Genomic DNA, 14,590 nt, shown 5'->3' with positions numbered 1-14,590 from the left:
AAAAAAAAAAAAACATCCTGACTGAGTTAGGTAATAGAAACCCAGAAAGGAAAACATGGTATATACTCACTTATAAGTGAGCATTAGCTGTAAAGTGAAGGGTTATAATACTATAATCCACAGACAGAGAGAGGCTAAGTAACAAGGAGGGTTCAATCTCCCAGGGCAGGGGACATAAAGAGATATTGTGGTGGGAACAGAAGGGACCAGGTGGGTGGGTGGGGGGAGATAATAGATGAAGAGAGTACTGGGAGAGACAAATGGAATTGATGGGAATCTAAAGGATGAGCTAGAAACCTCATGCCATGGTAACTTCCAGGAATCTACGAGGGAGACCCTATCTATGATTTCTAATAAGGGAGGATATAGAGCCTGCTCCAGCCATTTGCTGTAACAGGATTTTCAGTGGAGGGTTTGGAACACCAATGCAGCCTTTCGAACTAACATATAACATGTTGACAAGATGTGCTGTGTGGTAAAGGTGGCACAGATTGGGGGAGTGACCAACCAATGACTGTTCCAGTTTGATTCCCATGACACAAGGGTCAAGAACCAGAGGATGGATAGCTCAAGACCAAAAATAGAATCAAATCAGACTGAAAACAAACAAACAAACAAAAAAACTAACAGAAAACTTCAGGCCTAGCAAGGAGGACAAGTTACTGCAATTCTGCCTGACATGTACCTGTTCAGTAACTGTAAACCAATTAATTTGAGAACTTTATCTGTAGAATGGCAATAAATATAAGAATATACAATAGAATAGTGGTTCTCAACCTGTGGGTCATGCCCCAAACAGGGATTGTGTATCAGATATCCTGAATATCAAATATTTTCATTACAATTCATAAAAATTGCAAAATTACAGTTATGAATTAGCAACAAAAGTAATTTTATTGCTGGGGGTCACAATAATATGAGGAAGTATATTAAAGGTTCTCAGCATTAGGAAGGTTGAGAACCAATGCAACAGAGTGAATGAATCAGTCTTGCCCAGCTCATATTGCTATGGAGAACAAACAAAAAAGACACAGCAGAGAATATTCAGGATTATTATACACATGAGCTGCAATATCTGAAAGATGCAGGAGCCAGATACCCCTCTGGCCACTTGCCACTAACATGGTGGCCCCACTGCTGGTGTTCCTTCTGCAGACACACAACCTTACGGAACTGGGTCTGTGATCAGTGCTCTTGCTACCCTGTGCCAACTTGCCTTGATGACTTGAAGGGTATCATTTTGCAACCCAGGCTGGTGTGGAATGTTATTATAAAATAAACAAATGTGGGTGAAAACCCAAAGTGTAGCACTGGATTCAAATTTCAATTATTTTTTAAGAATTTGTGTGTGTGTGTGTTTGTGTGTGTGTATGTGTGTATTTGTGTGTGCATGCATGAATGTATGTGTGCATGCATGCATACACACATCCATATAAAAGTCAAAAGATAAATTCACATGGGAGGGATGTGAATTCCATGGTACCAAGAAAATGTTTGGTATTTTACAATGATGGAATTCAATTACAGCCAGATAGTGGTGGTGGCACATACCTTTAATACCAGCACTCAGAAGGCAGAGACAGGCAGATCTCTGTGAGTTCAAGACTGGACTTCTCTACAGAGTGAGTTCCAGGACAGATATAGCTAAAGAGAGAAATCCTTTAAAAAAAAAAGGGGGGGGGGAGTAGGAAGGGACAGATGGACAGATGGAAGGAGGGAGGGAAAAAAGGAAGGAAGATCCAGTAGCACAAACAAACAATATTTAAGAGAAATTTTATGTAAATGCTAAATAGTAGCTTCAAATATGCCATCTTATATGGAAGAGGACAACTTCTTGATTGAGATGTTAGCATTGCACACACAGACGTGAGTACCAGGTCTTATCTAATCGACTCCCTAAAACTGAGAAGCATAAGCTTGTCAAAAGTAGTTTTGGGAGCATTGTTTCCAGAGAATGGAGGTGGTCTTTAACCCAAGGAGCTGTATCTTACCCAAGTGAGTCTAAGTTACAACACGGAAGCTCTGTCTTAAGGACCTTAACTCCCTTCCACCAGTCACAGACTCACAACAGAAATATTTACCTATGTGTTAAAGTTTAAAGTACAACTAACTTTATCTTCTTTCCAAGGAAAGAATAACCCTCGTTACAAATTTGAGAAGAGTCCACTGGTGAAGCTGGGTCCTCAGACTCCTACATAGACCCTTCTCTCTAGAAAATCAAATAAATGGGCAAGACTGTTAATGCTATGGTCTCCAGTTCCTTTAGTTCAATAGCTGAAACAGGAAGCTGATTTGCACTGACAAGGACAACAAAGATGTCTGTCCAGAAGACCTACTAGAACAAAAGAAACTCTGGAGGAACCAAACCAAGAGTGCTTTGGATTACACACATTTGAGACCAAGAGAACCAAGCCTGCCCATTTCACCCTCAAACTCACTGTGCAGAAAAATGAGATGGCTTTGGCTAAGAATGTCCTCTGGACACAGGAGAGTCGATTTTCTACTCATAAAAGAAAACTGAAAATAGGTAGAAATTTTCCCTTTATAAGACTCTTACAAGGTATAGCCGGGCGATGGTGGCGCACGCCTTTAGTCCCAGCACTTGGGAGGCAGAGGCAGGTGGATCTCTGTGAGTTCAAGACCAGCCTGGTCTATAGAGCTAGTTCCAGGACAGGCTCCAAAACTACAGAGAAACCCTGTCTCGAAAATCAAAAAAAAAAAAAAAAAAAGACTCTTACAAGGTATAAATACTAATGATGTCACTATAAAGTTATGAGAGTAAGAATATTTTCATTGGGAGATTGACTTCATAATAAAAAAATCACAAGGATATACTAAAGTCATCAGCAAATTCTAAGCATCCAATCTCAAAGAAAATGGATTTCTTTTAATGGACATTTGATTTTCTTTGATGAACAAAGCTGCTGTCAACAATGAATGCGTTTTTATGTCCAAATGTGAGTCAGTCTTAAATACAATTTGAAGCAGTTTTTCAGTGACAAGTACCTAAAGCATAACCTGTAGAAGGAAGGAAAATGGGATATGACTGAGGAATGGCTAAAATTGAAGAATCAGTCTTTTCTTGGAAAAGGCAGAATCTAAAAATGACAGCACAGAGCCCCCAGTGTTTACATGTGCTGCACACAGATATTGTACTAGGGTGACACTACAGACAGGTCCCAGGCTCGTGAAATGTGGTAGAATTCTAAGCTTGCATTTTTTCAGCGTTAACTGAAAAAGGAGTTTATTTTTAGGCCTTGGGTTGTGGTCAGAGTAGACAGATAGGAACCTGCTTAACATCCATGTAGATACACAATAAGCAAGCTTATTTTGGACCTACCCTACAGGATCATTTTATAACTAATGTAATCAAAGAAAGCTAGGTATAAGAAGGCTAGTTAACTATTGAAGACAAATAAAAATGTTTAAATTCTGATTTTGGCTTTCAAGGAACTTCAAATTCTTTCACTTAATTGGTAGTTATAGAACTGTGTTGCAAATCCAAGAAGTGGGATAAGTTTTGGGCTTCCCAGAGTTCATAGGTGGATGCTGAAAACTATGGAAGCCTAGAAGAGCTGATTAGAGAGATGAGCAGGTGATTTTAAAGGAGAAGAAGGCCCTTGAGTGCTCTGGGAGCCTCTCAGAGGCAACTTTTAAGATGGGGTTTGATGTTTACAGAGCATCTCTTGTTATAAGCCAAGGTCTGAGTGAGCAGAGTGCTCTGGGGTAAGCCTGTTGGGAACCTAGGGAGGTGTGATTTGAATGGTGATACAGCATCATCTCCAACTCTAGAAATACTGAGATCTTTGGGTATCACACAAGAGGTAATAGTAAGCTAATGGACAGCCATAAGCAAGTGCTGCCAAATAAATCATCATCTTACACCTAATAGAAGTCACTTTGGGTATAAGGAAAACTGACAGGACAGGAGTGGGAGAAGACACTGCTGGCCATGGTGTCTAGTTAGAGTGAGTTCGCGATTGTGAAGATGAGAAAAGAAATCAATGCATGAGCAATGAGGAGTGACAGGACATGAGGGGCCAAATTGTGGCATTTCAGTAGCAAAATATAAAAGAACTGTAAACCAATTACATATGTGGGCAGTGAAGGCTAACTTAACTCTCTAACCCGGACTTGGGAGGATGGTATTTCTAAATAGGGCCAGAATACAAAACAAGACAAATATGTTTGGTGAGCTAGAAAAAATTATTAGTTTGTCTGAGAATAAGTGAATTTTGAAGGGCTTAAAGGATACAGATAGCTGCATTAACAGCCACAGAAGAATGCAAGCTCTCTCTACCACAGAATTTACAAGCTCAGAACTATATATATATGAGTGTTGAAATTACTAAGAAAACTCTTCAGATGTTTGAACAATGCCATAGGCAAAATTGGCCTTACCTATTTTGTTTCGAGGCTCTACTAGACTAAAATGGAAGTTGTCAGCAAATGCACACTGAGGGTGAATGGCACCATGTGAGGAAGTTGTGATGCTGTGCCTTTTAACTGTAGACTTTGTCCAGCAGGATCCGGGAACTGAATGCCAGCACACTTGCCATCAGAGTTACCAGGACCTTTTTCCCTCACCATAGGCAAAATTCTATAGTAGAACACAGGAGTGAACTACACTGGAGAATAGTCAGGTCTGCAACCAGAAATCAACATTTCTTTCTCCTAACATTAAGTTAATTCCCTGCGGGGAGAACTCAGGCATTTCCTTCAGAAAATGAACATAGGAGTCTGTGGGCCCATAGCCAGGCAGAGAGGTATTCTTAGGTTCTAACAGGGAATACTGGAATTAAAGATGTTCCACAACTGATTTATCTGGTTTTCATCATCCAGCCTCTATATTGCTCCCTCTTATTCTTGATGGTTGTATGTATTTTCCCTAAAAACCTATATAAACATCAGAGGCACATGTTTCAGAAATTGGAAAAATCAAGAGAACATCTTTGGCTGTTTGGATGCATAAGCATTTCTATTTGGGTCTCTTAGCCTGTTCTGACCTAAATTATAACAGTTCATGTATATGTCTTTTTGTCCCCTTTAAGAAAAGACAAGCTTGATATATCCCAGTGCTTTGCTTATAGATAATGTCCATTAAGCATCATTAGAAAGGCGAGGCAAGGGATGAAGTACTCCTTTGTCCATAGAGAATATGCTCTTCTCAGAAGTATGTCAAGTCTAGGGTATCTCAGAAACAGGCAACCTCTGACCTCCTCCACACTCACGGACAGGCCGTTTGTTCTCTGCTAAGCTCATTGACAAGGTGTCCCTGCCTCTAGCTGTTGGCCTGAAGGTGAAGCCAAATACAAAACCTAAAAGAAGTGTGAGCATAATGCTACTTTTGACCTATTATATATATAATTTTTGTTGTTATAATGTTTAAAAATAAAATTTCTATACAACTTTTCAATTATTTAAATAAAAGAAATCCTTATCTGGTAAAGACTACGTCTAGTTCTTGTAATTCAAATACTTTGTTCATTGCAGCAAATGTTATGGAATTATCTAAAACTTTTTTAAATGTGAAGAAACCATGGACAAAGTAAAGAGCATGAATGCAGTCTCCTGCCCTTCCTCTCCCCCACTCCCACTCCCTTTTTTCCTCCACCTCTCTGACAAAGTAAACAAAGTTTACATTTAAAAACATAATTCAGTTTAACACAACCACCCTCAAGGCAAGAGTGCACCCCATGGAGCCTCGTGAATATGAAACAGAGAGGTGAGAGGAAGAGAAAAGAAAGAACCTTCCACAGAGTTAGCACAGGAACAAGCTCAGTTAGAATTTTAACTAACATGGTGTGCAGACTGGCCATGGGTGCCTCTCCTCAGACGCGCCTCATTCTTGCTTCCACGTTCAGCAGAGGCTCAAGTACAGTTACCTCCAGCTTTATCCAGGAGACTCGAGATTCATTTTCAGAAATGCATTTCCATCTCCCACATTGCATCTACATGAGAGGAGAACAATTTACACCAGCATGTCCTAGGCGACTTCATTTATACGCCATCACCAGATGTGAGAGAAAACTCCCCCATAAGTTAGACCTTATGTTTCTAAAGGTATCAGATGTAAAGTCAGCATGGCATCCTGCATACTGAATTAGCAGAATGTGCACAAAACCCTGCTTTGTGAGCTAGCAGGTGTGAGGCTCAGTAGGCTAGTACAATGGTGAAGAGACAGCAGCTGTGGTGGGAAGAATTCCCATATGGATCCTGAGAGGCTGACCTATACATACACACCCCATGAAAGTTCTTCCCTGGAAAGTGGAGGGAACAAATGAATATGCAGATGAGGCGGGGTTAAGGATGTAATTAGGATGATCAGTAAGTAAGCTGGTCTTGAGATCATCAGAAAGGAGATTATCTTGAATGGTCCTGATTTAAGAGACCTTCTTAAAGAGACCCTCTTGCTGATCTCAAAAAAGTAACTGTTCTCTTGTGAGGCCATGTGTGGAAGAGGCTGTGGGGCTATAGAGCAGAGCAGGCTCTACCTGTTAGGAGAATGCCTGCCTGGCAGCTGACAAGGAAAACAGTGCCTCATTTATAAAGGTGCAAGTCTATCAGCCACTGCTTTAGACTGGAAGGGGACTTCAGGCCTCAGATGTGACCACAGGTCCAGATGACAACTAGTTTATGACCTTGTGGGCTTCCCAGAAGAAAACTCAGCTGATCCATGCTCAGACAGCCAACTAAAAAGGGGAGATGAGAAACCTCTATGTTGTAATGAATATTACACAGAAACAGAACACTAATTAATACAGGACACTTGGTTCCTAAGCACAGATACAAGGAATACAAGAGTTTATATCAACATCAGGTAAAAAACAAAGCAAGAGCACAAATCTCTGTGACCTTCAAGAAGCAGAGATCCAGGGATGTTTCCCTCACACAAGCTTTACGAATAGGCTCATACATAATAAAGTACATCGCTTTATATCAGCCTTCAATGACATTCTCCAAACGACAACTCAGCAAAGCCTTAAGAAGTGTGCTGGCTTCTGCTCTAACTTATTGTGCCCTTTGCTCAGGACTGGGTGCACTATGTTTCTTTCTATACTTGTGACATGAAGAAAATAAAAGAGTTGCTCTTTGGACTGGAGAGGGAGGGGGAGAGGAGTTGGGGGAGGGGGTGAAGGGTGGAAGGAGGGGGAGGGAAATGGGAGGCTGGAAACTTTTTTTTCCTTTTCTCAATAAAAAAATAAAATAAAATAAAAAAGGAAAATAAAAGAGTAACAATAGCAAAACCCACATTGAAAATTAAAGAAAGAATTTCAACTTTAGTAAATTTATTTAGATCTTTTGAACAGGCTATATAAGAATTCATAAAATATATACAAATGTTAATGAGTACTATCTGTTTTGCAGACCTTAGAAACCATATTATTGATTGGGTACATCAGGTTACAATTTGTCTTAAAAACCACAAAGGGACAGAAGCATTCTGTCCAAATTGTGATAAGATTTGAAAAAAACGTAGGCTATTGCACCATAATGTTTGAAATGGACACATCTTTTACCTTCCAAAAAAAAGCTAAGTTTTCATCAAATGGTACTTAGTGACAAATATTCATACTTAAAAGCTAGATTGTTTTCTAAATACATTCTAAATGTTTAGTCATTATACTTTCCCTTTAGCATTTTTTATAATATTAGCATACTTAACACCAATATGGATTTAGAAAAGTTAAAATGCACTAAATACATAAATAATAAAAGCATCTATGCAAGCAAGAGCTATATGCTGGGTATGATGATAGTCACATGTGGTTTAAGTGAGAGCTGCTAGTACATGTAATGACCAAATAAGTTCATCGCAATTATTTTTTCTTCACAATGGGTTGTAGGGGCTCAACAACGGAGGGGATCTTTGTTCTCTGACTCTTTACACTCCAGTTAAATAAACTAGAAGATGTTTCAATATGTGTGTTTTAATTTTATATAAGCAATATTTGTTTTCCAAAAATATTTATAAATTCCATATCTGAAATTTAAAGAAAAGAAGATTTGATTGTTCAGTTAAGTAGATCATCATTGGGTGATGAAAAACTACCTTCTCTGTTGCCCTGTCATACTATAAATTTGTAGGATCATGCTATAGACTTCTGGATGGGAATACTTTTTCTCCCACTGGGGAGACTTTTAGATAATGCCCTGAATTCCTATAACACTTTTAATTTTCATAGTAAATCAGTAAGGGTAATAAAAATCTGTATATTGTTTAAGTTAAAAAGGGAAATTTTGCCAGGATGTTTTTTCTCTTTATTTTTATTAAATTGTTTAAAATAAGCCTAAAGCCCACCTGACGATGGCTATAAAACATAGTCCAGAAATAAAGTGGAGATGAACAGATTGAACTCAGTATACATGGAACAAAGTAGCAATACAAATAATTCAGCAGTTTTTAATTGCTACGGTGGCACTTGTAATATTTTAAAACTTGCATATACCCTTGTCTTTCAAAAGAAAATAAATTACTTTTATGAATGCATCAAGAGAAAAGAGAATGCTCATATGAGAAATTTTCAAGATTAGCACCATTTCTTAATATTGTGTCACCAAGAAAGCATGCCATAATAAGAAGAACTAAGCAGTTAGCTGGAAAGGTGATATCCTTACAATTCTAGATTTAGTAAATTCTGTGACTGAGAATTTACTTAAATTTTAGGTTAGTCAAGTCATCCTGCAATAAAAAAATAAATGAAAAATAATCTTTTTTTTATAATGGAGTTTCTCACTAAATGTTGTAAAAAAACATCTTGCCGCTGCCAATCAATCTCTCCGCTACTCACTGCTTGAGAATACTGTGATTTCATGCACTCTGGCTCCCTCCAAGAATCCTCAAGACCCTGGGAGCACACATCAGGCAATTCACCAAATAGCTTTAGATATTTTTTTTAATTGTGCCAAAGATTGTCATATGATGAGCTTCTCGAATGAGGATTTAAATTTTTGACTGCTTTAAAATGCTCTATTATTTAACAAGAATGTGTAGAATTCATACACACACAGATACATCTCCCCACATGTGCTAGCCTGCTCATCATGAGAGTCAGAAAGAGACACTATCCACACTCTACAGCCTCTTTGATTAGCAACTGATTCCCAGGGTCCTGCTGGGATGATTTGGTATGCATTGCACTCCATTCAACTTTAAATAACAATGACAAAAGCAAATCACCATTTCTAATCACCTCACCTTCAAAACATGCACTCAGGACCAATGTTTAGAGCATCTTGGTTTGGAATATTCAACTTAAGAACTGTCATCTGCTCAGAACTGCTCTTCAGGGATTCTGGTTAGAGCTGGTAGAGACAGCAGTGCTGATTTTTGGCAGTGGTGGCACTGGCCAAAAACTTGAATTTGTCCTCAAATAATTTTTCTTATTGTCACCTACTAAAAAACTAATCTAATACTTAGTAGCAGGGCCCAATTCAAACATACTTTCTAACATCAAGTAATATGAAAAGGGAAAGAAAGGGTAACTCTAAAGGTTATTTTTAAAGAACGCTACAAAAAAGTGAGCAAATAGTCACATTAGCCTTGATTAAGCCGAATTTGAAAAACAAAACCCAAACAAAATAAAAAAGTATTTCACCTTTCTATCATGTAAAACTTATATTCCAGATGGTTAAATTGTGGGTCCCACCCTGGAAGAGTTCTTGTATGGAAGTGGAAGTGGATGTTATTTCACACAGGCTTCGGGGATGAGCCCGTATGAGTGTTCCATAGCACGCAGGAAAGGGGACAAGAGCTCACAGACGCTGCCTACAATGAAGATAAGAGTATTCTGCTGGAACCTAGAGACAGCCTTAGTTAGGGACAGAAATCTGGGGGAGGGAGGACCTGACCGTGGTCCTGAAAGATCACATCCTATTTCCAGAAAGACACAGCATGAACATTTCCTTTCCCACTCCAATCAAAGAAGTCAGATATTCAATACTATTTATCTTCACAAAACTCTGAAACTTCCTCTGTGGTTGAGTCAGCCTTTATAATATCCAACTCCTCCTTCTTCAATAAAATTTCCTCGAGTGTCGTGGAAATTTTATATTTAAGAGGCGAGATTTTGACAAACTCCCAACACTCAGAGAGCCTCCGGACAGCTCACACCTGACCTGGAGAATTACTTAAACTCAAATGGGAAGTCATAGGAGTCTGGAAAACCTCCGAACTCTAATCCGGGCAGCCTTGGAACTCCAGAAAAAAATTAAGTACACAACATCTCCCCATGTACCAAGCTCCTCAAGGCACCACACAAGTCCCACCGCGAACCCCTTGTCGATCATTTTCAGACCTGTGTTCCAAACCTAGGAAACCAGGGGAACCATTTACAATATCAAGTGCTTTTATGATTTATGTTGTGTGGGGAGAGGGGTCTTGCTTTATCTTGTTTCATTTCCTCCTCTGAAAGATACTCTGGCAAGAAAGAAGGCAAATTATTGTTCGGATGGAATCAGAGAAGCGGGAGCAAAAGTCCAAGAGAAAAACCACCCTAGGGAAAGGTGCAAGTCCGGCAAGCCCTACTTACGTGTTCCGTCGAAACGGGTGGCGATGGTGTCCAGGAAGGTGTTCTGAGGAGCCAGCAATCCTTTCATAACAGGCATTTTTCCAGCTCTGTATAAAATTCCCCATCAAAGTTTGTCCAGAAGGATGGCTCTGAAGGAAAGTACCAAGCTGGGAGAAGTCACCGGGAGCGTGATGACGGCAGGGGCGGGGGGCCAGGCGTGCAGAGGATGGGGCCGGGCAAAGAAGAGGGGAGGATAGCAGCAGCTACTCCCCAGCCGCGGAGCAGTGGCCAGAGCAGCCCGTGATCAGTACTCTGAATCTGCCTCCTTCCAGACTTGATCCCTTCCTTCTCCTGCAGCGATACCCCCAGACACCCCTAGGGTCTCTCCGTAGACCCTGAAAAAGCACACGGTGGCCCGGGGCACCGTGCCCTGACCTGAGCTCTAGGGTATTGGAGGAAGGCGTCCCACCTGGGGAAACTGCGGCGCTGAACCTCAAGTACCCCAGGGACGCTGAGAAAGGGAGAAATGCTAGCCAGCCCAACTCCCGCCCCCCTGGAGCCGGGAACAAAGACCCTTTGTTCCTGCTTGGTCCCTCTCCCTGGAGACTGGAGCCCCGTGGGTGTGGTGTCCTGGAGGGGAGGAGATAGGTCACTGCAGGTAACACGCCTCCGCCTAGAACTTAGGAGGGGGAGGCCCCCACAGTAGTGTCCTAGGTAGCAAAGGTAGCCTGGAGCTTCAGAGGGAGGTGTCCCCCTTCTGGTGCACCTGCCATCCCCAGCTCCAAGTCAGCTGGGTGCCTACTACCCCTGGACACCAGAGTCTGCCCAGTACTGGAAAACCGACTCAAGCTTGTGGTTTTGCGTCCTCTCCTTATTCAGCTCTAAAAGGGAATTCAGGCACCCTCCCCTTACCAAATTCTCCTTGCTCTCTCCAACCCGCCCAAAGTAAAGGGGGGGGGCTCTTAAATCTGCAGTGGTTTACCACTCTTCCGTGAAACGTTCATAGAGTGTTTCTAGAAAAGTTAGCTATTTTTATTGATTTGCAAAATACATGGAAGTAACAGAGGAGAGTTTTCCGTGTAAAAACAGCTTCAACACGACGCCCACCCCCACCCCCGCAGCGGCTCTAAGCTCCCCTGCACACCCCACCCCCTCCACTGGCATGGTGCCAGAAATTGCAGGTGTCTCAGGAAACTAAAGCGGTCCCTCCGCCGTTTTCCCCCGGGCTCACGAGGGGAACTCCTTCTCCACCTACATTATGCTAAGGAAAGCCACCCAAACCTGGGGTGCATCCTTGCGGAAAGGCAAAGGGACGTGCAAGCCTAGGCTCCACTGAAACCCTAGCAAGAAGGAAAGGGAAAGCCCAGAGGAGAACAAACAGAAGCGCAGGTGCTGCTGCACCAGGAAGGGAAGGAGGGAAACGCGAACAGGTGTCTGTGGCGCTGCAGGGACCGCTGGGTCCCCGCCTCCAGGATTCGGGCGTGGCAGCAGGTGCCAGCGGGCCCAAAACATCTGGCAGAGGCTCTTTGCTTGAATCCACGGGGGTTATGGGGTGAAGAGGGATTCTAGGGGTTTCCTCCCGGTGGTCCTTTGGTTCCGAGAGGGGGGAGGGGGATAGAGAAAGGAGGCGGCTCCTTGTTCCCGCCCCTAGTCCTCCTTCTTTGTGATGCACTTCCTGCCACCAAGGATTCCCTTTGTGTTGAGATTCCAGGTCCGCCCGCCACACGCGGGGGCGGGAGGGCCCGGGATTCCTGGTGGGTGGCCCTCGTGAGGCACAGGCTCTGTCCTTTTTTCTTCTGGTTACGGCTGCTGGGCAGCGGTTCCCTCTCGCTGCCCCACCCCTACAGCCCTACAGCTTGGCCAAGGCTTCTGTCTGGAGCTAGTTGTTCCTTGAAGGAAAACCCCTACGCCCCCCCCCATCCTCCCACGCAGCTAAGCTCTGATGGCTCCCTCTTGGGCGGAGCCAGACGAGAGAAATGGGAGTCCTTGCTTCTGCTTCTGTGGTGCCTGGCGCCCAAGAAAACCCAGGCTGCTTCTGCCAGGGGGAGAGTGGGAAATGGCGTGACGCTCAGCATGAAACTGATGTTTAAGCCACTGTTCAGATTCATAAATATTTACACTATAAGTGTGTTTGAGTGTCAAAAATATAGCAAAACAAAAAAACCAAAACTGCTTCCTCTGTTATCTGGCCTCATTTGCTAGAAAGAAGCCATACAGGGGCTTAATAACGGAAACCCAAAAGGCAGTTTGGGTTCCTTGTTAAAAGAAGTCAACCATTTTATATTTTATATTTAATCTTTTTTCCGGTGCCCAGAACAAGCCAAATCTAGTGCTAGGCACAACACCCATGTCCTAAATTCACCTTGGATCCTTGTCTCCCACAAACCTGGACAGACCTGTGGACAATACAGCCTCGTTTCCTTTTTCTAACTGGATGTTTCTTATGACAATATACTTGATCACTTTGGCCTGAAGTCCCAGGATTTCTAGGCTCAACTCAAAGACCCCCTCTTATTCCTGCTCACAGATTGTAGCACCAGAGACCAAACTGCACTATGAGAATGTGAGCACATTGGGAGTTTAAGCACTGGTAATTTTCCGAATTGTATTTTGTCACCTTCAGATCTAAGACTGAATTGCATCCCTAGAGGCAGGTGTTTTCTTTGTCACCTGTCCTAAGCCTTATCTTTTTCTTAAAAAAGATGGACCAAAAGAACACCAACTCATTTTATTGCAAATCCTTCTCCACTGCAGGGATTATTTCTGTGTGGCCTAAACAATGCTATATTATAGCCCCATAATATAGACAACCTAAAGCCCTTATGGAGAGGTCATATTTATAGATGGATCACATTTTGGACTCCAAAATGTAGATAAGGCACAAAATTCCTGCAACCAGAACACTAGATATGTTAAACTGTGGAAGACTCTAGGTAAAACTTACATGAGCAAAACTCACGAATTGACTCACAGACAATGCCCCAAATGCCTCTGAATTCAAGCACACATATTTTGCAGTATCTTGGAAGCTGAGTTTCTTGCAAGAAACCCTCTGCCCACCAAGATGCCTGCAGGGATACAACTTTACTCACTGTCAAGGCTAAGTAGGCTGCTTCTCGGTGACACAGCTGCATGAGTCCTCTTGTTGGTTCACTGAGATGGACATGGGTAAAGTGGTTTCTGTGATCTGTCGTGTGCTATATCTCTCCAAATAAAGTCATACAGTATTTCCTTTCCAATAATATATTGTCTGGGGCTTTAGCCTGTGTTATGATGCCACTGGGAAGGGATGGCTCTGAAAATACCCTCAGAGCAAGCCAAAGCCAGTCAAGTTGAAAATAAAGATCGACCTGCACAAACTCCTTATACGAAGTTGTTCAAATAAAACACTACTGACTCTTGCACTGAGTGGCTGTGCACTTTAAAGAGTGAATTTAGAGCCAACCAGCTTATATTTTCCAATTTCTGACTTCAAGCAGCTACAAACAATAGCTACAAACAAGATCCATGACATGGACAGTGGCCAGCTCTCATGCCTAATTAAAATTTTGAAAAATTCATAGTAACTATGGGTCATTCTATATTGAAATAAATTTTAGGTTACTCACGCTAAACAAGACAATTAAAGGTCACCTAGAGATGTCTAAAATGTGTAGAAGGAGCTGCGGGGCTGCATTCCTGGCACCCAGCTCCCAGCCACCTGGCTAGCTTATGCCCCAAAATAACGACACACAACTGTATTCATATAAATACTGCTTGGCCCATTTCTATTAATGTGTGTAGCACCCCAAGGTGTGCTTACCGGGAATATTCTAGCCTATGTTCATCCTGGGTTGGAGCTTCATAGCATCTGCCTCAGAGAGCAGAGCTATGGTGTCTCTGACTTCACTTTCCTTCTTCCCAGCATTCTATTCTCTCTACTCCACCCACCTAAGGGCTGACCTATCAAATGGGCCAAGGCAATTTCTTTATTAACCAATGACTTTCCTCCATCATTTCCCCTTTTTCTGTTTAAACAAAAAGGAAAGGCTTTCACTTTAACATAGTAAAATTACATATAACAAAACAGTTATCAAGTA

At 42.0% G+C, this 14,590-nt stretch overlaps 1 protein-coding gene across 1 annotated transcript in view; it reads right to left on the bottom strand.

The window, feature by feature from the left end:
• Nucleotides 1-11,232, bottom strand: part of Kcnh8 (potassium voltage-gated channel subfamily H member 8) — a 484,346-nt gene extending 473,114 nt beyond the window's left edge. Inside the window, exon 1 of the mRNA XM_005368749.3 lies at nucleotides 10,533-11,232. Coding sequence (XP_005368806.1) covers nucleotides 10,533-10,608 — 76 coding nt within the window. The 5' untranslated portion in view covers nucleotides 10,609-11,232. The remainder of the gene's footprint in view (nucleotides 1-10,532) is intronic.
• Nucleotides 11,233-14,590: the final 3,358 nt, after the last annotated feature.

Source organism: Microtus ochrogaster, unplaced genomic scaffold, assembly GCF_000317375.1.
Source record: "Microtus ochrogaster isolate Prairie Vole_2 unplaced genomic scaffold, MicOch1.0 UNK40, whole genome shotgun sequence".
Lineage (NCBI taxonomy): Eukaryota > Metazoa > Chordata > Mammalia > Rodentia > Cricetidae > Microtus > Microtus ochrogaster.
This window is presented reverse-complemented; position numbering and strand designations above follow the sequence as displayed.